This window comes from Lemur catta, chromosome 9 (assembly GCF_020740605.2).
Source record: "Lemur catta isolate mLemCat1 chromosome 9, mLemCat1.pri, whole genome shotgun sequence".
NCBI lineage: Eukaryota > Metazoa > Chordata > Mammalia > Primates > Lemuridae > Lemur > Lemur catta.
The window spans coordinates 83,971,075-83,998,997 of record NC_059136.1 but is presented as its reverse complement, the minus strand read 5'-3'; the positions used below and the strand labels follow the sequence as shown (position 1 = coordinate 83,998,997).

General features: G+C 38.3%; 1 protein-coding gene across 2 annotated transcripts in view; it reads left to right on the top strand.

The window, feature by feature from the left end:
* PREX2 (phosphatidylinositol-3,4,5-trisphosphate dependent Rac exchange factor 2) overlaps positions 1 to 27,923 on the top strand; it is a 274,675-nt gene that overhangs the window by 196,187 nt on the left and 50,565 nt on the right. For both annotated transcript variants that reach the window (XM_045560617.1, XM_045560618.1), the window contains exon 35: positions 11,208 to 11,322. In XM_045560617.1, coding sequence (XP_045416573.1) covers positions 11,208 to 11,322 — 115 coding nt within the window. The remainder of the gene's footprint in view (positions 1 to 11,207; positions 11,323 to 27,923) is intronic.

Below are 27,923 nucleotides of genomic sequence, written 5' to 3'. Positions count from 1 at the left end.
TATCTTTATTAATTTTTTTATAAATTTAACAGCCAAGATTTTTTAAATTAATTTGAAAATTCACTCATAGTGTTTAGGTAATAATGTTTGCTTCTGGGAATGTTTCTTAAGGAAAGAATCATGTATGATTTAAATATTTATCAAATAGAATTGCAGCATTCTTTATAATGGAGAATTAAGATATGAGTGGTTTAAACAAATAAAGATAAATTGGGTTTAACTGGTTTAAATAAGTTAAAATATTGTAGTGCTATTAAAATTGCATGATTGTAATGTTTTATGAGATAAAAAAGTTTGACAGTACATGCATGCAAAGTATGAAAAAGAATTTATATTTTAGTCTCAATTATGTCATATATGTATGTATATACTTACATATATATGTGTTAAATATTTTCAATATCCTTGGATGGTTAAATTGATACTTTTTAAAATTCTTTATGTCAATTTTTTTGGTCAGGATATATGTATTCCTTTCTAATTTGTTTTCAAATAAACAAGTATCAACAACTGCAATAGAAGAAATTAAGATTAGCATAAGCAAGAAAATTCCTGCAGTGAACTAAATTTCCAAAGGAAGGTCCTGAATCTTTTATTTCTGAAATCATAAAATGCTACCTAGAAAAGTCTAAAGTCCAGATTATTACGTAGTGTCTTCTAATCTAGGATTCCCCTCCAGCTCCTAAAAAAATGCAAGCTGTAGGCACAAGATTATACCAATTTCTCTGAATAATACCATAGGGATTTGTTTTTGAGTTTTCAAGAACTACATTGGCTTGGTTGTAGAATTTTAATGTTCTCATAAAAATGAGAAGAGTAGAGGAATGAAATCCATCTATCTAATTGAAGAATGGACAGGCATATGAAATCTAAATTCGCTACCAACTGAAAATATTGCTTGTATCACATGCATATTATTTTAAAACCCTGAATTCTAACAGATAGATTACCCTTTCTTCAATCTCAAAATACTTGGGAAGAATACATTTAAGCAGAGTAAAGTTTCAGTGAAGAAAGTGTTATATCTTCATTTCTCTTGGGGGACTGTGACTTATAGGTAGGGTCAATATAGGTAATACAAGATTCTGTAATTAAAAGGAGGAAAAACAAAAAGAAAACAATAAGCAAAAACAGACCTTTGGAGATATGTTAGGAGAATGGTTTAATCTAAAACAGGTTAAAAGCCAACACAGAGATAGATAATTTGAGAAGACAGGGAAGGATGTTGGTCTGGAATGTTAATTTACAGGGTTTAATGAGGGCTTTTCTTCCTTCCTTCCTTCCTTCCTTCCTTCCTTCCTTCCTTCCCTCCCTCCCTCCCTCCCTTCTTTCTTTCTCTTTCTTTCTTTCTTTCTTTCTTTCTTTCTTTCTTTCTTTCTTTCTTTCTTTCTTTCTTTCTTTCTTTCTTTCTTTCTTTCTTTCTTTCTTTTTCTTTTTCTTTTTCTTTCAGACAGAGGTCTTACTCTGGGCTAAAGTGCAGTGGCATCATCATAGCTTATTACAAACTCAAACTCATGGGTTCAAGTGATTCTCCTGCCTCAGCCTTCCGAGTAGCTGAGACTACAGGCACGTATCTCCACACCTGGCTAACTTTTTCTATATTTTGTAAAGACGAGGTCTCACTCTTGCTCAGGCTGGTCTCGAACTCCTGAGCTCAAGCAATCCTCCCACCTCGGTCTCCGAGAGTTCTAGGATTACAGGTGTGAGCCATGGTGCATGGCCTTCAATTTCTTTTTTTTTTTCTTTCTTTTTAAAAATTTTGTCTTTGTGGCTAGACGCATTGGCTTATACCTGTAATCCTAGCACTCTGGGAGGTGGAGGCAGGAAGATTGCTTGAGGTCAGGAGTTTGAGATCAGTCTAAGAAAGAGGGAGACCCCATCTTTACTAAAAATAAAAAATTGAGAGGTGTGGTGGTGTACACCTATAGTCCCAGCTGCTTGGGAGACTGAGGCAGGAGGATTGCTTGAGCCTAGGAGTTTGAGGTTGCAGTGAGCTATGGTGACACCACTGCACTCCAGCCAGGGTGACAGAGCGAGACTGTCTCAAAAAAAAAAATTGTCTTTGAAATCATTGCTAAGATAACAGATGGCACTAAGAATCTTTGTAAAAAAATAAATGATTGCATTGGTGACACATCAGCCATAAATAGCTGAATAATCATACTCAACAGGAAAACGATTCTTTTGCGAGCAATGTCTATTTTAGTTTTAGTAAAAGCCAATTTAAAAGTAATCCCCAAATATGCATTCATTTCAGTGAATACAGTATCATTTTTAAAATATAATTTAAAGAAAAGTAAACATTAGGTTCTAGTATTCTCACAGCAGTAAAATATGAATAATGATTTAAATAAGCAACAGTGGAAATATTTCTGCAGCTGAGGTCACAGATAGGTAAAGAAGATGGGAACTAGTTTGTCTCATTAAAAATCTCAGGGATAAGGTTGTTTATTGAAGAAGGTGCAGAATTGCCTCTACCTTCATAAAACTCCCATGAGGAATCATTAGTAGCTCTTAGTGTTCATCAGACTGAGAGAAGCACAGGAAATTCAGACCTAGTTTGAGTAGAGATTACCATCTGGTAATTGAAAGTGGTGGTAAATAGAAGAGACTTCAAATGGAGTTGATTCCTAGGATGAAAGTTTATTTGAAGGGTTTTAGTTTTGTGTATACATCTGTACATGGTTCTTTGCTAGCAAATAAAACAATTTAAAAATTGGACGAATTTGAAAATTTCCTGGGAAATTGATTTAAAGTTAGCTCTTCCAAAGTTGTCTGTGATACCATCTGCAGGACTAGAACTGGAAGCAAATGTATCACCCTCTTCCCATTTTGCCTGCTTCCATGGAGCAGTGGGGAAAGGAGGGCACAGTAGTTGATGGTGTGTCCTGCAGAGACAAGACCAACGATTAGATCAGGAATTTTGAGACCGGAAGTGAGCAGGGATGGAGGTGAATGTATATTGCCCAAGGCCAGAGTTACAGGAGAGCAGCCATCTAGGCAGACAAAAGTGACACAGATTTCCAAGGTAAGGGACACAGAAACAGCCAGAGAGGAAAGTTGGCATAGAGCATAACCAAAATGCTAAGATGTGACGATCGCCCTAAAGAAATCTTCTAGCTAATATTCGTAAGTGCTTCCTACAGATCAGGGAACTAATGCTGTTGGGGTCCCTGAGCCATTGGTAAGATAATGCAAATAACTATAAATTGGCTGAAAATGGCAGTACCAATATTCAGGGTCCCTTTCTTCACCTAACTCCCCACTGACCTGCGTCTGTCAGTGGTTCTCAGTACTAATGCACATGAATCATCCTGGAAAGGTTTTAGAAAATACCTGTGCTCTGCCCCACACCAAATCAATAAGACAAAATCTCTGGGAGGTGGTCCCCAAATACCAGGATATTTTAAAAGCTTTCCAGGTGACTCTGAAATCTACCAGGAGGGAGAAACTACAAGTCTGTGTGGATTATGAAACACTGTGCAATTATCCAGTTAATCTTTCTGTAATTAGACAAATTCATTTCACAAATGTTCAAAGTGTCTAGATTCTGGGGAGCTGATGGTAGGGGGCTGGGAGCAATGTAAAATATTTCTACATTGTTAGGTCATTAGCATACAGACGGCCTCTAGAAGATGTGACCTTGGGTGGGACAGTTTTCTTCGGCAAAAGCTGAACATGCCTTAGAGAGTGAACAGGGGAGGAATGTCTTCTGCAGCGATCACAGCAGCTGGGCAAGGAGCCCGTCATTTCTGAAAGGGGATCCAGCCAGCAGCTCTTAAAAAATCCTCCGTAGTCCATGTCATGCACCCTCAGACCCGTGTCTTTTTGTAGGGACCAGGACTGCAGTGGACCTCACTTCTGGAGCTTGGGAGGGGGTATAATTTAGGAGAGGAAAATTAAAAGCAAACTATATCCCCTGCTGCTGCAGGTGGTCTTGCGAACGTCTGCTGATCTCAGTGGCTAATCTGTGGCATGGCCAAGGCCTTCATCCCGAAGAGACTTGGTTCCCTGGTCACCAGGCCCTTCTCAGACCAGAATTGCAGCAGGTGTCCATGTACCATCAAATTTGGGCAAGGGAAAACTAAGAGAGCCCCCGGCAGATACCCAGGTGCCAAGCATATTCCTTCCTGCTCCCACGGTGTAACAATAGCCCTGTCCTTCTGATGATTGGGGTCATCCAGCCTTCCCAAGGTCATGGTTGCTCTTCCTGGCTGCTGGTGCCTTGGAAACCCACAGAGCCAGAGTTTGGGGATGAGAACATTCCTCAGTGAGTCACTGGAATTGATATATTAGTTTCCGAGAGTTGCAGTAACAAATTGCCCCAAACTTGTGGCTTAAAACAACCGAAATTTATTCTGTCACAGTTCTGAAGGCTAGAATCTGAAATCAAGATGTTGTCAGGGCATTCTCCTGCCAAAGGCTCTAAGGAAGAATCCCTCCCTGCCTCTTCTGGCTTGCAGTGACTGCCAGCAGTCCTTGTCATTGCTTGGTTTGTGGCAGCATAATTACAATCTCTGCCTCCGTCTTCACATGGCCTTCTTCCCTCAGTGTGTGTCTGTCTTTGTATCTCTGTCTTCAAATTTCCAACTTCTTATAGGGATACAAGTCATTGGATTTGGGCCTATCCTAATTCAGTAGGACCTCATCTTAACTTGATTACATCTGCACAGACTCTGTATCAAAATAAGGTCACATTTGCAGGGGTTAGGACTTTGTCATATCTTTTTGTGGGCACAATTCAGCCTTCAACAGATGTTAAGCACAGTCATTTCTTCTTCCAACTTTGGTTCCTGGACCCATGTGTTCTACCTCTTAGAGACATGGCATCATATTATATAAAGGTCTTTGATTTAAGTTATGTAGTGTCCTAAAGTGTGGTATCCCTTGGTTGTAAAGTGTTAAACACCTGTTCCCTGGGTCTCTGGGTGGTGGTTTGCATTAAACCGAATAGGACATGTGGTGCTGGTCTTTTAAATACACAAGCACACTCTTGTGTATTTAATAGTTTTGGTTTTCTTTCTCCTATGAAAAAAAAAAAAGCTGCCACCAGAAAATGCTACTGCTAACACTTACCTCTTTGCAAGGTATGTTTCCTTACTTAGAGAATAATAAAAATCACCTAGAAACTTGAATGTTCTCTCTTTTAAACAAAGGGGAGCATTTTGTTATAAACATTGTCATTTTTTAAGTGCCCTTCATTCAAATATTTTTTCCTCTAGAACTCTTCTTGAAGTTCTTTAAAAGGTGTATCTTTTAGTTTTCCCTGAGTTTTATACAGTATTTATAATTGAAACAATCAATAACTTTTTTAAAAAGATGAAACAATGCCCAAGATTGAGGTTTCCAAATGTTAAGAGTCTATACATGAACATGTAAACCCACTTCTCTTTAAAGTACAGCACAATATCATGTCGGGTTCGAATCAGCCTAACTGTACTAACTCCAACCGGAGGCCAGGAGGTTTCACAATGACCCAGTGGCCAATTAAATGCTTTCACACTCAGGGTTTATTGCGAGGCTTTCACATGCCAGCAATCACGCAGATATATTGGGCACACACAGGCAGCCATGAGAGAGGGGAAACGAGCCACAGCCCATACCTTGGGAGACCAGCGTGCTGATTGATGAAGGAGGTAGGTCTCGTTTCCCTCGAAATGCCAGGGGTGGGGGTGGCAGCAATGGGGGTGCAAGTTGCTGCCCTTCTCCCAGCAGAGCTTCCAGCGGCCACTGCCAAGGGCAAGGAGGCCTCTAAGTTCTCATGGGTAAAGCATCTGCAGGTGTCTCAGCCATGGTCAGTCAGTTCTTGGCTGCTTTTCTGGCCCTGCACAGGAGTGTCCATGGTCATTATCTCAGCTACCTTTTGGCTTCACTTTCTCTTCCGGTGGGTTCTCAGGGGTGCTGGCCACAGCACGGTGTTATCATATCACCTCACTCTACCACACCTGTGCTTATCACTTTGAAGGGTCAGCAGTTTCACTGTGAGCTGAGTCGCTTGTCATAACTGACTCCGTTTTGAGACATTCAGAATCACAAAACATTATCATACATCACACAGTCATTCCTACATGTCGGTCTTAATGGGATCCATGAATCTTGCTTTCCTCACAGTAAGTATAACCAATAGTGAGGAATTCTGACCCGCTGTGCCCGTTTCTGAGGAATTGGAACAGTGCGTGTGTGTGCACTGTATTATCTAACCAATAAAGTATGCTATCAAAAGAGTCTTAGTTGATTAACACTATTAAAATTATTCTTGAGAGATCCTGTGTTTTCCCTGATTAAACTCTTTCCTAGAAAAGCCTTGAAATGTATTTTGAGTAAATAGAAATGCAGCTCACTTTCAGTCGGAGAATAATTTTAATTTTTAACTTTCCCTAAGCTTCATTAGGTTTTCCTTTTTTGCTGACTATCTAAATTTAATGGGATGTTTTTCTCTCTCTAATTCAAAAGTGGTAGAAGTAAAACAAGCAAAGTCAAGTTGTAATTTAAATGCTGCCCTTAATTAAATGTTATTAAATAAATTAAATATTTATTCAACCAAATATGTTAATACTACTTTTGAGAAATATAGTATTTGATGGAAGAAAACTGAAGTAACTAGTCAAGAAAATGCTAAAGCGAGGCCAAAGTTTGAGGTTACTGCATAATTATAAACTTACTTATACTGAGAACAGAAATTTAATGTGTTAGACTTTTTCTGTTTTCTTTTTTAATAAGAATAAGTAAATAAACTATTTAGCTCAAATGGGGAATGTTGTCCTCCTTCCTCTTCTTTGCCATACAAATTTTAGTTTTTAAATATAGAACTCATCTTTTTTTGTTCGTTCCCCACAACCCGATACATGTGCCACAGATTTCTTGCTATGACTCTTGGCAAAATTGTTAGACACTTTTCCTATTTTTTAAAACATTATGTAATTGTGAATTTTAACTGCCTTATTAATTTGGAAATTAGTTGTCAAAAACGTAATGAAAATGGCAATTTATGGGAACACATAGAAGTATTCATTAAAATTATATTAAGTTGTGTTTATATAATTGTTATTACATTGTAACAAGCTTGTAGAACAGGACAGGCCATTGAACAATCAAGACCTTTATGTCAATTAAATCCACGTGGTTCCCCCACACTTCCTCTCCCACAGTCCCACTGTTGCTCCGTCCCAGTGTCCTCTGTCCTGTCTTTCTGGTCTCAAGTCACAAATTGAAGTGTCCTTGTCAGGTTTTAGTCATTTAGACATTTAGGATCACAAAACATTATTACACGTCACACAGTCATTCCTACATGTTGGTCATAATGGGATCACATGTCGGTTCTTGGTGCGCTCATGGCCAAAGAATGAGCAGACACACCAAACCAAGGCAGGCACGAAAATGAGGTTTACTGAGGAGAGAAAGATAGGATTATAGGACAAGAGCAAGATATAGGTTTACAGAGCATGGTGTGTATGCCACAGGTGACAACTGGACTGATTATCGCAGCAAAGAGAGAGCAAAAAAAGAAGGGGACAAAAAGGCCTGGTTATGGTCTGTCTTGTTTTATAGTGCCCGGATTGGGACCTCCCTTGTGGTGCAGAGGTCACCATGGAACCACACTGGACAGTTGGGAGTTGCATGACCTGAGTCTCACTGCACATGCAGATCTCCCATGACCCTCTCTGAAAGCCCATTTGGGGAGTGGTGAATCGCAGCAGCACCCACTTTCGTTCCTAGGAGACCCAGAATCCCTCACTATCTACCTAACATCCTACATGGACTCTTCTCTTAGTTCTAAAACGTTGTTTGGCTAAACACACTCATGCATAATCTATATCTCACGGAAATTGAGAACTAGATAATGCCTGTAGAGCATTTGGCATGTTGCCTAGTGCATGTAACTCATTCAATAAATATGAATAGTCACAGGCTGTCTTAATACTATTATTTAATTAAATTCTTTCTCATCGACCATAATTAGTAGGCATTCTCATTTTGCATGTCTAAAATGCAGAGCTTGAGGATCTCAGATATTAATTAACTTGCCCAAAGTCACATAGGTACTAAGGAGTGGAAACTGGGGTTTTACTCTAGTGCAAGGGCTTTCATCGGCTTTCCAACTAGTAGGAGTAATTCACATAGAAATATGACTATTGGTAGACTGGATCCTCCTGGGATATTTGCCTTTCACAAATAACAGCTTGTTAATGGAGGTAAATGTGGCATTTATTTGAGGATTGTTTTATCAGGGAGACTTTCTTTTATTCCCTCTGTGTATTCAGGACCAGAAGTTTGCTGAGCCAATTGTAGCTATTCTAATTAATGCAGATGTAGGGTGTAGGAGAGAAAGCTTTCCCTTTGCCCCTTGAAGGTTTGCTGAAAATGAACTTAAAATAGGCAGATTAATAGGAGAAAAAGGCACACAAAATTTATTTAATGTGCATGGGGGGAAAATTATAGCAGAGTGATTACCCAACAACCCAGTGAGGTCCAGATGCTCATGTGCCCTCCTTCATAGGGGAGGGGGATGGGAATGTAGGGGATAGTAAATGATTATTAGGGAGAATGAATGCACCCAAGAGACAGAAATTAACTTGTAAATGATTTTCTTGGAATTTGAATGAGCTGGAGAGACAATCCTCTCATGAGAAAGTCTATGTGTGGTTGCATTTCTCAGTCTTCTTCTTTAGAAAAGATAATTAGATTTCAAGGAGGGAAAAGGAGGGAAGGCAATTGTGTTCTCTTTGGCAGGTCTAGTCTTGAGGTACATAAGGGAATATCAGAGAAAAGCCTCTTCCAGCATCTGCTGACTGGCCAGGGCCTTTAAGGAAAAATAATCAGCATGCCAAGGTGAAATTTCCTGTGTTCCTTCCTAGAAGCCATAAGGAATTGTCAATGGAAATGAACCCAAACTCCATAAAATAATTTAAAGAAATTTATTCTGAGCCGATTATGTGTGATCATGGCCCAGAGAGCCATGGGTTACAGTTTGGTTTTATACATTTCAGGGAAATAGGAATTACACATAAAGTCATACATAAATCAATACATGGAAGGCGTACATTGGTTTGGCCCCAAAAGGCAGGATATCTTGAAGCGGGGCATTACAGGTTATAGGTGGGTTTAAAGATTCTTTGATTTGTAATTGGTTAAAGAAATAGAGCTTTGTCTAAAGGCTTGGAATGTTTTACGTTAAGATAAGGAAGTCTGTTAATCAGAGACAAGCCACCGGACGTATAGTGGACATATACCCAGACTTAAGTGATCTAAGAACCTGCAGGTGTGGTTCAAACCCTGCCCTGTGTATCCCTAGACTTGTTAATGAGTTACAGAGGATATCTCCAAGAAGGGAGGGGACATACCCCTTCTCATGGCCAGCAACTCGGCTTTAGGGTATTTCTGGGGTCTCCTTGGCCAAGAGGGGGTCCATTCAGTCAGCTGGGGACGCTTAAGATTTTATTTAAGTTCACAGAATAAACAAATAAAAAAAATCTTTGAAACAAGCCGACAAATTTGATTTTTTGTATCTAACTAAATGTAGTACTTCCTCTTTAATATTCTACAGTTGCTTTTTTAAATTATGAGCCAATTTTTAAAATTTTCATTTTTAAAAATTTCAAATTTAGCAATACTCTTTACAAATTTATTTTTGTCAGTGCTGTAGAACTCCTACTGGTTTACAAAATATAGCACAGCTAAAATTAACAGTCACTTTCCTATTTTTGCCCCCCAAAATGATGATAATGGTTTCTCTCAGTTTGAAGAAACATCATTGTTTAATTTAGAAACTATTACATTTAGCAGTTTTGAAAGAAGATTAATTTTTGTCGGTTTTGAAATAGTTAAAAATCAAGGCTCATAAGGGATAAGGCATTTCAAGGGAAAATAATTTACATTTTTAAATTGATCCCATTACCAATCCTGTTGCCGGCAACCTTTCCATAGGAAATCTTATATTTCTCAGCCCTTTCATATCATTTGTTTTCTCTGCAAAATTTTTTAAATACCGCTTCATAAAGTTTAAAAGAAAAAGAAATAATCAAAAATGTTAGTTAAAAAGGAAATCCATATTAATCAAAAGACATTTAAAATTAGTAGAATGTTACATATATGTTTATTTTTAACTAAATTATCTGACCATTTGAGTAGAGGCAGTTTTCTAAGATTTCACTTTATCTATACTTGTTATTTATTATGCTAATATTTCTTAATTTAATTTGATTGAAGCTATAAGAGAATGTGAATAGACATGGAGAGTGACAATTTCTGTTTACTCTGACATATGTTAATGCACAGTCTGCCTCTCATACACATGTTCTGAATATCTTTGCATATGTGTGACATGTAATATGTGTGTATGTATATATAAATAATATGAAGTTTGAATTTAGCTTCACAAAGAATGTTGCAGGGGAGGAAAAATAATTTTCTCTCTACCCTTCATAGTGCTTAGTTGTGATGGACTTCTTATAACAAAAGACAGATTAACAAGAGAAAAACAAACAGAACTTTAATAACATGTATACCTCATGGCTACATGGGAGATACTCAGGGAGAAGTGAGTAAATCTTAAAGGTGGCTTTGAAGTTAGGCTTTCATACCATGGTCCACTGAAACAAAGAAGGGCGTGGGGAAGGCTCAGTTCTGAGGAGGTGACCAGGAAAGTGCCTTAAAACATGGGTAAGGTTTGTTGTGCCGTAAGAATCTCTGGGGATTTAATCTTCCTTCTCTTCCTAGTGCTGAGAGGGAGTCATTCTTACAAATGGAGATTTCCTTTATAGATGTAGATTTTCCTTACAAAAACGGTAACTTCTGCTCTGATTTCAGAGTTTCTCCTGTGTCTGCAGTTTCTCAGAATAACCAGATCAAAATAATCCTTATGCCAATGAGTTATATTTTGGGGTGGTCTATTCTGGTCTCCTACAGTTATATTTTGGGGTGGCATATTTTGGTCTCTTACAACATATACAAAATGTGTTAAAAATAGAGGACAGTTTAAACTAGAAATTTTCTTTGCCTACTTAACATAAAAATCACCAAATGTTTGATATTTATTTTGAGAGCAGAATGATTTTCATTCATTTTTGAACTAGTTAAATATAGTTTCTTGCGTATATGTTTATACTTGGTGCTGTGGGGCGCATTTACTAATAATCAATAAAATTACACTAAATATGGAGAAATTGAGTTACAAATTGCTTGTAAAATACATTTACTTGTTTATGCAGCACTGGAGAGCATGGAAGGATATTATTATAGAGACAATGTTTCTGTGGAAGAATTTCAAGCCCAGATAAATGCAGCCTCATTGGAAAAGGTCAAACAATACAACCAGAAGCTCAGGTATGTAATGATCCAATTTTTTTTTTTTTTTTTTAAATAAGTCTCCATTTGTTGCTGCCCAACTGGGTTGTATTGGCAGCTGCACAGAGAAGAGCCAATGTACTGAGACAGTCGAGGTTGCAGTGGAGAAAGAATTTTATTCTGCAGAATACCAAGTGGGGAGACTGGAGAAATTTCTCACATCTGCCTCCTGGAGAATTTGGGAGATAGGGTTGTTAAGGATAGCTTAGCAGACAACGGATTAGGTAATTAGGTTTGTTAATTGGGGTAGAATTATAGGGGTGTGGAAGTCATCTTCTTGTGTTGCTCTAGTCCCTGGGGTCATAATTCCAGTTGAGCCAGTTTCTTGGTGTGTGTTGCTGGTCTGGGTGGGCCAATCCATCCACTGGAATGCGAGACCTGGAAGATGTCTTAAAGAGTACCTTTAGATTTTGAAAAGGTGATGTTATCTATGGAGAAAGTTAAGAATCTTTATGGACACCAGCTATGGGGAAAGTTAAGAATCTTCATGGACACCAGGTGTGTGGCCCCAGAGTGGCAAATAGAGAAGCAAACAGGGGGACAGTAACTAATTATTATCATTATTCTTAGCTAGGCCTTTACTGGAGTTCTCACCTTGCACCCCGTCATTGATTTGTATAAAGGGCTGTTTCACATATTTTGACAGAAACATATAAATAGGAATTTTTACATTATTCATTAGATTATTAATGGTGGTATTTCTTTTGATATGTCATCTAAAAGACCACCAGGATGGCTAAATAGTGGAAAGGACAGCTTTATTGGGTATATCAGTTTGCAATCCAGGAAGAGACAGTCTCTGAGAAAGTGCTCTCTCTTCTAAGAGCGGAAGGACAGATTGGGTTTTTTAATGCCTCACAGCATTCCTACACAGTAGAGTCATACGTATTCCGCAGATTTGAGGGGACAGCTATACATATTCATAAGGGGAGTCAAGTGCACGTGCAGTGGGTAAACATATATGTAACATATCTCCCATGTTTACTTTGGGACAGGGTTTTAGCATTAAAATGAAGTGGAATTTGGCTCTTTATGTCAAAAGGTGAGCTATAGGACACAGAGATACTTTGTGTGCGGCCTCTAGAAGTAGTTTATGTGAAAAGAATGTTTGTAAGGCTGGTCCTCTATCCAGTCAGAGCTGTGGTGGTTTTTGTTATAAATCACAGTTCTGATCATTTGCCTGATAGCTCCTATTGTTAGAGAGTTTAGCAAGAGTGTGGTTTTTCTTGTAGCCACAGGAATTTAGAAATTTGCCATGACAGCTGGGCCCTGAGCCCTTGACCCATAAGTAACTTTGTTTCTTTAATCTTAGGTTCCAACTTAGTTGATAAAGGGGCATCTATTTTGGTCTGTCAGATCACATATATAAAGTTCTGTTGTCGAGTGCTTAATATTTCAAATATTCTAATTCCTACATTTTTTTCAAATAAAAATAATTAGAGAAAAGTACTTTAAAAATTTTATGCTAGTGCTATAATTTCTGAAGAAGTAAAGAGAAGAGGTTAAATACATAGTAGACCGTTTCCAGGGGGAGAAAAATCACTGGCATATGTTATAGTGGTATCTCCTAGAGGTTTCAGTGGATTAAGGGTAAAATAGGTCCTTTCATGTTTCCTGTTGTGTTTATCAAAGTGTTTTGCCTAAGAAGCTCTCCCCACAAATGGATGTGTAGTTTCATTAAAGTATTGAGCTTTAACTAGCAGAGAGAAGTGGGGATGCAGCATGTCGTTCACTCCACTGTGAGTATCTTTTAAAAAAACAAATATATATACATATGAAACATACCTGACAGGATATTTAATAATGATACTTTATTAAGAAAATAGCACGTGTATTAATTACATGATATCCTGTCCTCATAAGAAAATATTTTAATGTATCTTTCTTGGAGAAAGCATTTTTTAAAGTACAAACTCCTCAGTACAAACTAGGTGCCCAGTGATTACCTGCTAAATGTCCTTTTTGTTGTGAATTAGATTTCCTTTGCACAGGAAGACGGTTACCTTCCTCTTTACTTCCAATAACGCCTTCTCTTCCTGCTTGTTTCTTGGATAAGGTGTTAATTTCTTCTTTAATTTTTCCTGTTCCTCTGTAACCACAAGTACTTCTAAGTGGCTCTCAGGCAATTCGCTCTTGGTTTTCGGAGCTACAAGCCAACCCTGACCATTTCTTCACAGGGGCTGTCACTGCCTGCCTTATCCCGAAGGTGTCAGTCTTTCCTCGTAACCCTAGTGCTTTTTTCACACTTTTACTGAAAACCATTTCATTTTGGACATCCATTTGTTTATTTACTAATTGGACCTCAAGAAAAGCCTTTTCCCCCTTAGCCTGACAACAAACAGACAAACTCTTTACTGTTTTATTAGAAAGCATTCTTGAGATTACAAGTGTCAGAAACCAAAGTGAAACTGGCATAAGCAAAATAATGTGTTGGCTGATATTATGTGACAGAGAGATGCAGGGGCTGGGGCTGCTTCAGGTGCAGCTTGATCATGGGGTAGTAGGTACTGTTTTTCTCTTGTCTGTTGGCATGTCTTTCCTCTGTGTGGGCTTTGCTTTCAGGCAGGGTCATTTCACACAGGGTAAAGGTGGTTACTACAGACCAATGTTACATTCTCAGAAGAAGAAGAGAAGGTGCCAGCCCCGGCCCGCACAGCCCAGCAGAGGACCTGGGGAGGCCCTCATCAGCTCCCTCCCGGGCGGGCTCCACACGGCACAAGACCAGTGCACTGTCCCGGTGAGCGAGGACAAGCATATGGGCAAGCAGAAGCAGCGGGTTCCACTCCAGTGACAGAGGTTACTCCAGAACAGCAAAGAATAGGCAGAAGTAATTTCCTACTTAACAGAAAATAGAATGATAGCTGTCATACCTACCAAATTTTAAGAACATATCAAGAGTCAATCACAATGCTAGGTGAGTTATGTGGATTATTTGAAAGCTCAGTGAGTTCCATGTTATCATTTTCATTTTAAGGAGAACATAAGTTCCCCTGGATAGTAGGTGGTAAAACCAGGATTTAAATCAAAGACTGTTTTTTCTCTTTAATGTCTGTATTTTTTTGTAGTGTATTAGGCTGTGTCAGGGAATGGAGTGAACATTAAACACTGAACACAAATTCTCTGTTACTAAGTTTTGGCGTCAGGTATCATCAGCTGTCCCAGTTGCTCTGATAGTGCACCGTCAGTCATTCATTCACCCAGCGTTCAGGTTTCTGTCCTTGTGAGAATGGGAAAGACAGAAAATGAACAAGGAAGCAAATCCATAGACAAAGTATCCCAGATAGTGAAAAGTGCAATGAAGAAAATATAAAACAAGTTGATATTCTAGCAGGTTGGTCATTTAGAGGGGGAATTAAGGATGAGTTAAACATCAGGTATTATTTGAACATTAGCCTGAATCACAAGGAGACAGCTTTTCCAAAATCTGGGGGAACATCTTTCCAAAAACATTGAAGTGATGCGTGCAAGCCATGGGAACAATCTTGTCATATTTGAGGATGGTGGAGAAGACCAGTAGGATGCCAGCGCTTTGAGAACAATGATGCGTGTTGAGGGAGGTGGGCAGAGGCCTGATCATGTTGGCTGCAACGCATTGTAAGAGGCTGGGAGAAGCCATTGGCAAGCTTTTATTGAATTACTGCGGTCCATTTGGATTTCATACATCTATTGCCATTCTAATAAAGATGGTTAAAGTTTTCACAAGGTAGTAGTGAAGCGAGGCGAGTCCAGCTGACTGGTGTGACCACTCCTCCTCCAGTCCCCTGTGGACGTACGGGACAGAGAAGTGCACCTGCGGAGGTTTGCCACCTGTCTTATAGCCCTGACACCAGCTGCCTGGAGACAACTTGCTTTACTTGTTACCCCCAGTGAACAAGGTTGAGCTAGGAAAAATGTTTAATGGCTTTTCTATAATATAACCTTCCATCTATGCCAAGTCAGATAAATTTCTTGATTGACTTCCTTCTACTTGAATAAAAAGTAGCAGCATGTAAAGTGTTTTAACTCTGGAATTCTGTCCAAGGAGTTCAGGAGGAAAGGGCCTTTCTATCCCCTCCCTCCACCATCCTCACTCTGTTTTATTCTCTTTTCCACCTAACACTTTTCCCCTTTAGTGCATCTGGCCACGAGCCACCATCCCCATCAGCCTCATTTTTCCCTGCCTTCCTTAAAGGTAATTTATCATTATAGACTTTTTAATTTTTGTGCGTCCTGTTTATTGGCAGAAAGCACCACGCCCTGGTGACCAATGAGAAAAAATGTAAATGGGAACAGTGCTCCTTGTATCAAAGTACTCCTTTCAAGTCTGAGGGCTCTAGATTATTATTAATATTTTTTAAATATCATTTTAGTAGGAAGTACACAGTAAAAACAGAAAAATCAAAAAGAAACAAGTTGTACATTAGTTACTGAGATTTTTTTTGTATGTGTGAAGTGACAGCTTCGTACTGAATTTTTTAGTGCTTATGATTTTGGGTATCTAAATGCAAATGCATTGGTCTTTATAGGAAGGAAACAGGAAAACTTTTCAAAGCAAATGTTCTCTTATGGCGTGCCTTTGTGGATAAAGAATGGCATGTTTTCTTTAAAGAAAGTTTAAAAAGCCAAATACATATTTATGTAATAAGTCGAAGGCAGGTAGAGATTTTATTTGTGCTAACAAGAAATACTACAAATACCAATCTCAGAGCCGTGTATTTTGGACAATTTTTCAACTGAGAAATACCTCCCCAGAATGATGTGTTTCACTCCTCTCATGATGGCACCTCTACGAAATGTGTCACTTCTCACTACCTCTGCAGAAAAAAATAATATGGCAGTGAATATGCTCTCCTGACATGGTGCGTATGAAGGGTGGCATGGACTCACTGCCGTTTCACCTCTTTAAGCACAGCTATGGCTTGGCATGAGAAAGGGAAGGGACAGCTTCTACCCCCACCTCTGGGTGCAGACCCATGTCCCCATCCCCTTCTCTTTCTTCCCGCAGAGCCCTCAACTCATAAAACACTGTTTCTCATTCCTTGTTTGGGTAGCAAACAGTATATCCAAGTTCGAAATAGAAAATGTTATGTTCTGTTGATGAGGATCTGTGGAAACTACCTTACATCAACAAGAGTATGGGTTTAATTGAAAGTCTGAGAGTGAGAGGAAGAGAGAGAGAAAGAGAGGGAGGGAGGGAGAGGGAGACAATATTAATTAGCATACAAATAATGTCTTTGTCCTTAAATTGTTTTTTTATAGAGAGCTGTAGCTTTTAGAGATATTGAATAGTGTGATTTCTTTTTCAGTTAACCAGAAATATTTCAGATGCATATTTATCTCCTCTATAGAAGTTTTATATTTGTTTTCCACTCTATCTTTCAGCAGAATTCCATTTTTTAAAAAATATCTTAAGATGCATCCATACTTTGGTTTCACTAAGACTAAATTATAAACCAAAAGTGTCTATTCAGTTCCTCTCTATTTGCAGACTGAGAATGCAAAGTTGTCAGAGTTGTAAATTTTGTTTTATTTGAGAAGTAATTCTTCCTTAGCAGGAGAAAACAATCAAGTCTACAAAGATTTTGAATTAGTTTCTAATGCTTAAAAGTTTGGTAGATTTCTTCTCTATACATGGAATATATTAATAAGAGAGATCCACCCTTTACAAAATATAGGTTATACTTAAGTGCCAAATTTTTGCACAAAGTAAAACTAAAGGAATTGCTGGATACTTACATTTATTCAGCAAATACTGCATTACTACCAAGTACCAAGGACAGTGCTTCACAGTGGAGGCCTCACAAGAGATAAGATTGCTGCCTGCCAAGAACATCTTGTCTGTGGGTTCTGGTAAATATTAAACAAAATTTTCACTAATGATTTCTAGCAATAAGTGAGCCAAATTATGTAGGGAATGTGCAAGGTGCTGTGCATGTGTACAAGATGAGAGTCAGTCGTAATTGGGGGTGGGGTGATAGTTGACGGTTTCAGGACTGAATTATTTGAGGAGGTGACCTTTCAGCTGAGATCTGAAAGAGAAGTTGTTTAGGGAAGAAGGGTTGAGAGATAATGGTGCAGGGAAAGGGAGTTATTTTCTAGCAGAGGGAAAAGCATGTGTGAGCATCCTAAAGGGGGACGAGAAGTCCTAAGGCTATGGAGGCTCGATCCAAGAGGAAGAGAGACCTGAAACAGATCTGTGAACAGAATCACCGTGTTCCCCTTCCTCTCTAGCATACAGCTCTTCCTCAACCCCTTTAATCCAGCCTTCACCCTGGACACGCATTAGCTCAATTTGTTTGCCAAAATGGTACAATTGTTTAGGACCCGTCTCAAGTTTATCTTCCTGCAGGACAGCTTCATTTATACCCTCCTCTAGAATTAACCACTCTCTTCCTTAAAACCTAACAACCTCTTCAATTGCATTTGTTTTCGTTCAACTTGTGGGTTATTTGCCTGCCTTCCTCAATACATATTGAGGGTAACCAGGTCTTAGTTCCCCACTGTGCATGGTACAGAGTACATGCCGTAAAATAGTTGAGTTGAATTTGAAATCAAATGAATCATAATTACATTGGCCATCTTTTTGTAGTGTTATCATTTTATTGAATTTATTCCAGTATCCAGTTGACTTTGTTTTATATCCAAAAAATTCCAGGCCCTTTGAAGGGTACAGGTGCTGACTCTGTTGGAGATTTCTCAAGAAAATTCATCAGCGTAGCCAAGGTTCATAAATTTCATGTGAGACAAGATCAGATAAAGTTGAAATTGTAGTGACACTTTGAGAGCAGTGTATCTCTTCTTTGTTTGAAAAACAGTATAATTCTATTAAACTTTGCTTTATTGAGAAGGTAATATAGCTGCATATACATTTATGCATGCAATCTTGTTTAATTTACCTGGATTATATTTATTCTTATTTGAATTCTTATTTGAATTCATTTGCCCTTGAGAAGTTGTAATTATAACTACTATTTGTTTTACTTGCACCTTAAAGGAATTTTCAATGCAATTTTTAGATAAGGGCAACGAATGAGATTAGAATTACTTAACTATGAGTTTTCACATTTTTATGATGTCTTTCATTGTGATAATGTTTATAAAGATGAATAGATATTCTGGCTGATGAGTAGAAGCAGATAAAATCATCTTCAAAAAGAATTCTTCGAAGAGAATCACCTCTACCTCAAAGCTAAAGAAAGCTATTGTTTTCACCAAAGCACAGGAAAGATCAAAGTATTTTGTGCTCAGAATTTCTTTTGGAATAAATGAAAGCTGGAAAGTGTCAAAGAGAAAATAAGCATACGTCAAGAGTCAGTGGGGGAAATATACTCTGTGAGGAAAAATTGTCAGTGCTTATGGAAGCAAGATTGATTTTTATTTTTAACTCTGCTGACTTTTACTATCTGATCACAAGGACAATCACTCTTAAAAATATATTCAAAGTGATTTTTTTTTTCTATTGCTTTTGTTCAGTTCCTTTTTGCTGACATCTCATACTTCTTTTGTTTTACTGATGTACCATGGAAGGTGAATGAATGATTATAAATTATCCTTTCAAAGTTTTACTGCTATATAGGAAATTTAGCTTGGGCCCAGAGCTTTTGATAGAAAATACATGATTTTAACTTAGAAGAAATTAATATGGATCTACTGAAACATTATTTGTATGAAGTATAGAGAATTAGGTTTGCAAACTTAGCTGCATGGTTAGATGGACCACCCAGCTTCAACTGAGGGCAAGGTTCTATCTTACGTAGATTAGAGTTTGTGAAATTCTATTGGTCATTTAGGAAAAAAATCAAATACATTTTTGTTTGGCTTTTGGTAATTTCAGCCAGAATGACTTCAATTTCAATTGTCTTGGCCAGTTCCTACCCATCTTTCCTGACACACCTCAAAATTTGCCCCTACCCATGAGGTTTTCCTGCCTCCCCTAAATTAGTCTTTGTCTTTTTTTTTTTTTTTTTTTTTTGAGACAGAGTCTTGCTCTGTTGCCCGGGCTAGAGTGAGTGCCGTGGTGTCAGCCTAGCTCACAGCAACCTCAAACTCCTGGGCTTAAGCAATCCTCCTGCCTCAGCCTCCCGAGTAGCTGGGACTACAGGCATGTGCCACCATGCCCGGCTAATTTTTTCTATATATATTTTTAGTTGGCCAGATAATTTCTTTCTATTTTTAGTAGAGACGGGGTCTCGCTCTTGCTCAGGCTGGTCTCGAACTCCTGACCTCGAGCAATCCACCCACCTCAGCCTCCCAGAGTGCTAGGATTACAGGCGTGAGCCACCGCACCCGGCCTAGTCTTTGTCTTAATATTCCCTTACATGCTTCTGTTATAGCATTTATTCCACTGAGTTTTATTTACTTTTTATGTGTGACTGTTTCTCCTTTTCACCTTGCCTTTTTATTGTTGTTGTTGTATCCATTGCTGACATGTGTCTCCTAATAGATGATAAATGTTTGTATGTATATAAATACCCAAAACTTAATTTGTATGTACATAAATGCAAGACATAAACAGTGGCAGATTCCTGACTAACACGATGATGACTTAACAGACTACCTGGAGAATGGTATGGATTCTAGCATCACTGTTGAATGGGTCTTGTTGGCCACTCCCATTCTGTCTTGGAAACTATTCCTTATGGTTAACAATATTTATTGTGCACTATATGCAAATACAGGAATCTGCACAGCATTGGGGATACAGACATGAATCAGACATTATGCCTTTGAAAATCTTAAAGGAGAGGAAGAATAAATGCAGTAAACAGGTTATTTTGAAATACTCTGCTAAGCACGGTGGCTGAGGTTGCAGGACGCATAGGGAGCACAAAGGCGTAGCATTTAGGAAACAGAAGTTCTGATGACTGCTGGCAGGCCAGGTGAAGGAGGCAGGAGAAGCCGCTCCAGTGGGAGGGAATGATAGGAGCAAAGGCATTGCAGGGCTGTGATGGGGCGAGGGGGAAGGAAATGAAACAGGAGTTGGGCAGGAACAGGCCATGAGGACCTCAGATGCCAGCCAAGGAACAAGGAATGCAAGCTCCAGCCTGTGAGGGAATTGGCTTGAGAGTCCTAAGTGGGCTGGGGCAGGGTGGGAGGATGCATTTTAAACTGTGCACCAGAGTGGTACCATTGAGAACAAATTAGGGGTGAGGACGAGACTAGGAGTGAGATTCAGAGAGACTGGCTAGGAACCTTAAAATATTTCAGGCAAGTGATAGTAAGAATGCTGAGCAGATAGAAATGGAGATTTAGTGGAAGAAAAAGGCAAAAGGGTCTGAAATAGCTAATGTTTATTGTTACTTAAAAACAAAAGAAAGTATCTCTGGAATCTGACTCTGCATCAAACTCACAAACATATTCTTGTTCTTCATGATATATTACACACTGTCATGGAAGGAGGATTCATCTGCCTCAACTTTAAATGTCATCAAAATGCATTATCAGCCGTATTCTTTGCATCAAATTCCAAAATTAAGTATTAAAATATATACTATATAATACTATGTATAATAATATATAATTACAATTGTGTAATGATAATTATATGTTATTATTAAATAAAAAATATTCTAATAGAATAAATAGGATATTTTCATTTAAGTCTACTCAAATATTAAGACATTTCAATCATGCAGAACTGAAAGCCTGTAGTTCTGTTCCATTCATAGAATATTTCATACGATTGTGTACGTATTATTATAATAATTTAAAAGCTGCTGGGATGTACTTCAGTTTGTGTAATGTTGAACTTCATCTACTTGAGATATCAGTGAACTCACATGGAAACTTAGATGCACTCAGAAAACACAATGGAAGATGACAGATGAACAAATTTCTTACTATTTTTAAGGAAACGCATTTTCAGTAGCTCTGATGTGGCATTCATTGCATCTCTTATGAGCCCCGGTGAGAAAAAAATAGAAATATGCTTAATAGACCAAATGACATTTAGGTTACGGGGGGGGGGGGGGGAGGGGGGAGTTTTCAGTTGGTTTAGGGTAAATGTGAAATTTCTGCAGTGATATGAATGAGAAGAAACAAAAAGTCAATGGTATGGAACTGCTGCATTAATATACTGGAGGATGAAGAGTCGGCCAAACTTGGATTCCAGGCCCCACTCTTCATTGACTAGCTGTATGATTTCGGGTAGGTTCTTAAAATTTTCAAGCCTGTTTCCTTATCTGTTCATCGGGGCTAGTGATACTGCATAGACTGTCATAAATATTAGCTGAGAAGAGCTATGTACAGTCACCAATATTTGCCTAACGTATAGCATCCCCAATCACAGAGATTTGTATCTGAAAATGGGCTTCATGGGTTTGCTGCAGAGCAATTTACTTGGAGAACAAAATTAATATCAAAAGTTTCTCCAAGGTGCTTGGTGTTTGGGGCAGCTGGCCCCACTGAGTGGAAAAGACAGAGACCTTCCATAAAACAGCTGTGCAAAATGGAGCTGGGATAGCCTCATTCGTACACAGAGATCCTCCTGAGAATATTGCAGATCCTGCATTTGATTTCACACCAGAAAACATTATGAGGATAGAGGCAATTATAAAAACCTATCCAGAAGGATGGACAGCTTCAGCTGTGCCTCCAGTCCTGGATTTAACCCAAAGACAGAAAGGATGGGTGCCCAGATTTGCTGTGAACAGTGTTGCGGAAGCCCTGCAAGTACATCCCACTGGAGTATTTGCAGCAGAAGCTTTTCATGCCATGTGTAATTGAAAGCTGGGTGGAAAGTATCCCATTCAGGTCTGTATTACTGCACCTTGAATGCTACCAGATTTTGCAGGCAATTAATAAAGAGTTGGTATTAAAGTCATTTGTGTGGTCCTGCAATAAAAAATAAAAGTTATGAATGAAATAGTGATTTCCCCAGACTCAGTGTCTTTACATGTACTTTGAACAAATACTGCATTTACCAATATTTAAAGTTTTTAATGTGCAAAATAGTCTAGTTTTTTGCTTGGTATTGTATCTAATTTAGGCTGGAATGACAGCCTACTTCACAGGGAAAATATGCATCTAAACTCTTTTTATGTTTGTTTTAATAACTCCCATGGTAGAAGAAAACAAATCTCAAAGAGATATTAATATGTTGATGGGAAGAGAAGAAGAGATTTCAGTGTAATTTCTTAACAAAAATCCAGCAAAGTTGTATTGCCATCTGTAAATTACGGATGAAAACAATACCAATTTTATCTCTCTTATTTAGTTAATGATACCAAACCAATTTTTAAAATTCTGACTAAAAATTTGAATGAATGACAAGTTTTAAATAAAAATCGCTGCTTATGTTTGTTTTCAATTTTTATACACTTTTGGTTTGTAGTGAACAAGCTAACCTTAAAATATCACTTATTATTACATGGCCCTACTGTGTGTGCTAATTATGCAACCACATGGGACTTGCTGCACTAGTCTGTACTCTGTCAAATAAGACAAGTGCTTCTGAATGTTTGCATGTCAGGGCCATGTAAATTGTTATACAGTTTGCTTCATCATAGCACACTGCAGTCTCAAACCCCTAGCCTCAAGCAATTGTCCTGCCTCAGCCTCCTGAGTAGCTGGAACTACAGGTGCATGCCACCACACCCAGCTAATTTTTCTATTTTTTGTAGAGGGTCTCGCTATTGCCCAGGCTGGTCTTGAACTTCTGGGCTCAAGCAATCCTCCCGCCTTGGCCTCTCATAGTGTTAGGATTACAGACATGAGCTACTATGCCCACAAATCCCATTTTTAAATTCAATTTTAGATTTTTTTTAGAAATCCAATTTCTAAATTCTTGCTGACAGTTCCTTTACTTAAGCCTGCAAGCCACATTTTGAGTGACACTGAGATAGAGGACAAAGGCTGGGATAAAAAAAAAAAAAGAACTGCTGAGAGATGTAGCTTTGGCCTATTATAATTTGTATGTGTTGCCTAAGCAGGGAAAGAAATTGAAAAGTGAGCTGAAAGCAGTTTCTGAAGGAGCAAGAATAAGCTTGTCTTGTGTCCGAGTGAAGAAATGTCATTGAAAACAACACTAGGGAAAGGGACACACTGTGGCAGAAAAGCAAGTATGAGAAGAGCCAGTGTTAAGAGTTTCTGGTTTCCCACTAAGGAAAGGCTGCTAGTGTCGGTTTTTCTGACACTTCCCCGGGAAGGGAGAACATGCCCCAGTCCCTGAACCAGAATGCAAGTTCTCCGAGGGAAGGACCTTTGTCTCTTGTTCATCGCCCTATTCCTAACATATAGAACATTGCTTTGTACCTAAATAGATGCTCAAAAAATATTTGTTGAAATAACTGAATGAAAGTATTAAAAACAGGCCCTTATGTCCAGAAATCATAGTATGGGACTAGTACTTTTTATTACTCTCAGTGCCACAAGGATTTCAGGAAGCTTAGACAGATCTTGCAGTACTTTATCAGCAGTAAGAACAAGGGAGGAAATCTTTCAAGTCTCATCATTTACCTCTTCATTTCTACCTTATACAACATGGCAGAATCCATGATCAAGACAGTTCTCTCTCTCTCTCCTCCCCTCTCTCTTTTCCCACTCCTCTGGTCTGTCTCCTTTCTCTCATCCTTTCTGCAATGAATTAAGTTAACTTTGGACAGACTTAGATCCCATGATCTAATGGGTTATTCCTTTTGTCACCCTGGAGATTGTCCTTATGCCTTAAAGACCCTGCTTTCCCTTTGCTGTCTAATGTCTCCTTGTCCTAATGTGCCTGCCAGGGTGCTGTTGCAGCTCTCTGCTAAACCTCTGTAGATCCCTCACCACACTGGATTATAACTGCCTATTTATTTTCCTCTTCCCCAAACTATGCCAGGGAGTTTTTTGCAGGTAAAAATTATCTGATTCTCACCTTTTTATTCCTAGCACCTGGCACTGTGCCTGGCTTATGGATTCTTAGTTTATGAACAGACACATGAATAAACAAACCTGGAATTTAGAAATATACAGATTTGGCTTCCTGAGAAGAAGAAAGATGATCTAGGAAAAGTTTCAGAGCGAGAATAGTGAGGCAAAGCAGAACCTAAGATAACAGATGCTTAAGGGGTAGGCAGTGAAGAGGAGCCCATGGAGGAAACAGGTTGAAGCAACAAGGCAACAGGTCAAGGTCACTCTCTGGGGAATGGACACGCTTGAGGCTCTGACTCGGGGGGGATGGGCGGGACATGGGCAATATATATAACCTGAGCTTTTGTACCCCCATAATAAGCTGAAATAAAAAAAAAAGTCTCAAGGAATAGCAAATTTGAAGAAGGAGTGTGTGCTATATAAGAAGAGAGTCAGGTAATGATGTCTGGAAAGTGTCTCCTGGATTTGGCCAATACAGAGTCCCAGGCATCAGTAGAGGCTCTAACAGTGTGGCAGTCAGCTGAGCAGAGTGGATTGAAGGTTTGGAAGAAGGATTAGGAAATTGGACTTCTTTGGGAGAAATTTTGATTAGAAGAGCAAGTGAGTTATTGGACTGTATCCAGAAGGAACACGGAGCCACTGAAGTTTTACTTATTTTTCAACTAGAATGAACTTGGTCAAACTTACATTCCTTTGCAGGAAAGACAGTATTGCATGAGGTTGTCCCTTGTTAATCATTATTGGTTTTTACTTTGTGCTTAAATTATTTATTTTTGATTCATTTACCAAATATGTACTGAGCAACTACTAGGTGTTGAGCATATGGTGGTAAACATGCCAAAGTCCCTGCCCTCATACAGATTATGTTCAGTTCTAAATATTTCTTTAAAACTTACCTTTGATCTCTTTGCTCATCTAAAGAGTGAAGTCACCAAAAAGGACTCTTGAGGAAGCTTCATTTACTTAATATATTTCTCTTTCTGTATTCACTATGTCTCTAAATTCTGCTAATGACATTTTTCTAATATCTGTAAATCTATATTTCTAGGCCTGTTAAATTTTCCCTGGCCTTCCCTCTGAAGCATATGTCTACAGCTATTTATAAAACGAGACTCATTCCTGAATGATTGTCTGCCTTAATATCTTAGAATATGGTGACAATTCCACACTGCTTTAGCTGATTTTCATTAAGCACTTTGAAAGTTTAAAATAGGGCAGAGACCTTGTTTATCTTTCTCATTCAGTTATCTTTTTCTCTATTATTAGTATGGTTCATAAGAGAAACAGTGAAAGTGCATGTATGTTTTGTGATGGAGAATATTTACAATGCTTGGCGATTTTTGTCTTGACAAACAGCTACCATTTGTGATGGATGATTTTCAATACTATTTGATACAGAAATCTTACTTGAAAGAAACACATTCTCCTTGGAAATGGTTTAGAGCTGTCATCCTTCAATAAATTTGGAAGTTATTAATGATTATGCACTTATTTATTCAACCAAAATATGTTGTACACTCACGGTGTGCCTGGCGCTGTATAGGGTGAGGGGTAACAGAGATAAACTGAACGTTGTCTGTATCTTCAAGGTACTTACAGTTTAGTGGGGAAAGACACATGAAAAACTTCTTAAGATACAAAACAATAGATACTGAATTGGAGGTATGTACAGAGTGCTGGGTATAAGGAAGGGCCACTGACTTTAAAAATACAAAGAAAGAGAGAGGAGTCGATGTTGAAGATGGGTCTTGAATGAATAATAATAATACTAGCTAACATTGAGTGGCTTACTATGTGTCAGGTACTGTACTTAAAGACCTTGAATTTTTCCAAATAAAGGAAAGCTGAGTGTTTTATAGATTCTAGTGGAAAAACTTACAAGCCAAGAGTTAGACACTTAAAATTTCGGTATAATAGTATGTAACCATGTTTAATCTTTTCTTTTTCGGAACTGAACGAGCATTTTACTGTATCATTTCTTGCTAGAGTAGGTAAAACAATGCTTCTATGAGACTTTCAAGGGACTTGAGAGTGTTTTTCGCTTGATTATACCGTTGCTAACTGAAGAAGGGACTGTTAAACATTCTTACTCTCTAATTTTAAGTTCTGATGATTGTTAAATACTTTCAAGTTCTGTGTTTCAATGTTAGTGGAGTTTTAGCTGATATTTAAAGCTTAAGGAGAATTGTTCTTGCATACAGAGAGTCCTTTTTTAAATGTGCATGATTATTTTATCTATTTTTTAAATTAAAATATTTAATACATTTTTTTCCTCTATTAGGTCACACGTATATTTAGTTGCTTCATAGGCTGGTAACTGCAATGCTTTCTTTCTAGCTCTCATGAAGTAAAGTGCAACTCAGTTTAATAACACATTAAGTATTAGACACATGCTATGTGTCAGGCACTGCCTTAGATTATGGAATTATAAGTTATAAAAATGAGTCTCTGCCCATCAAGAGTGCACAATTTAGTGCAAGCATCAGGATGAGTGTGACTCAATATAATAGAGTTAAACTTGTTTCCATGGAGTTCTCAAGTCATATTTGTACTGGGTTTTGAAAGATCACTAGAGTTCTGCCAAGCAGAAGAGGGTGAGAGGGAATTCCAGGCAGGAGAGAACAACACACAAGAAGGTGGGGAAGCTTATACATGGAGACTGTGCTAGGGTAACTGGCCACGAATATGGCAGGGTGCAGTGCTGAGATATGGGATGGGAAGTCTGTTGGTAAATAATTAGGAATGTTCTCAAATGCTACGCTAAATTTCAGACTTTGGGCCATGGAGAAATTTAAATAATTTTAAAACAACGTAATGAAACCATCACATCTATGCTTTACAAAGGTAATTTAGAAAGCCAGGCTGGAGTTAAATAGGGTAAACAGAGAAGACATGGTAGGAAAGGAGTGACCCATTAACTTACTAGTAATAGTGTCATTCTAGGACTTCTATGATTTTAAACCTAAAAAGTTATTCTTTGTTCTGAAGACGAGAAACTGTCTTGAAATATAATTAGCAAATTAAATAGAATTATTTAAAAAATAAAAATACTCCTTGACTTTAATGTTTTCCTAGGTATAATGAGATTTTTTAATATTGTGGTTAAACCTTATTATTTGAAAAGCTTTTCTTACGTTAAAGAATTTGCTTCTCTTTCTCTCCATTTCCAGAGATTGAGTTCCATAATGGCAGGACATGGTATTGCCATTGGAAAATATGTGTGTATGCAGTATTTGAACAGTAGATGGCATCCGTGGTAATATGTACATATTGTAGCTGCACCCTAGCAGACTCATGAAAGGGAGAGCAAAATCAAAGTGGTGTAAAGGAACATCTGGAAAGCAGAGAATAGGATTTTAACCCAGTCAGGTCACTGATGGAAGGTTCTCAAAAAGGAGAAGAGTGACATGAGATTATCGACAGCAGTAGGGAGTAGTGGGGTCTGTCTCTACTACCTCTGACGCCATAATTATATTTTCAGAGCATAAAGACGTCAGAGAAATGCCTTTTTTTATGTGGGAAGCCTTGCTTTTTGTGATCATGCATATTGTCTTATTAACCTTCTAGCACTTTTTTTTTTTCCAAAAGTCAAGTCGAAATGAAACTATTAATTGGTAATAGGCAGTTCTATCACAACTGTAACCTTAGGTGCTCCATTTTTGACAGGCCGGAAGACATCCAGACAAATCCGAGATTATCTCATTATCCAGAATTTCTCTTTGTGTAACTTTAAATACAATGTATTGCAGAGA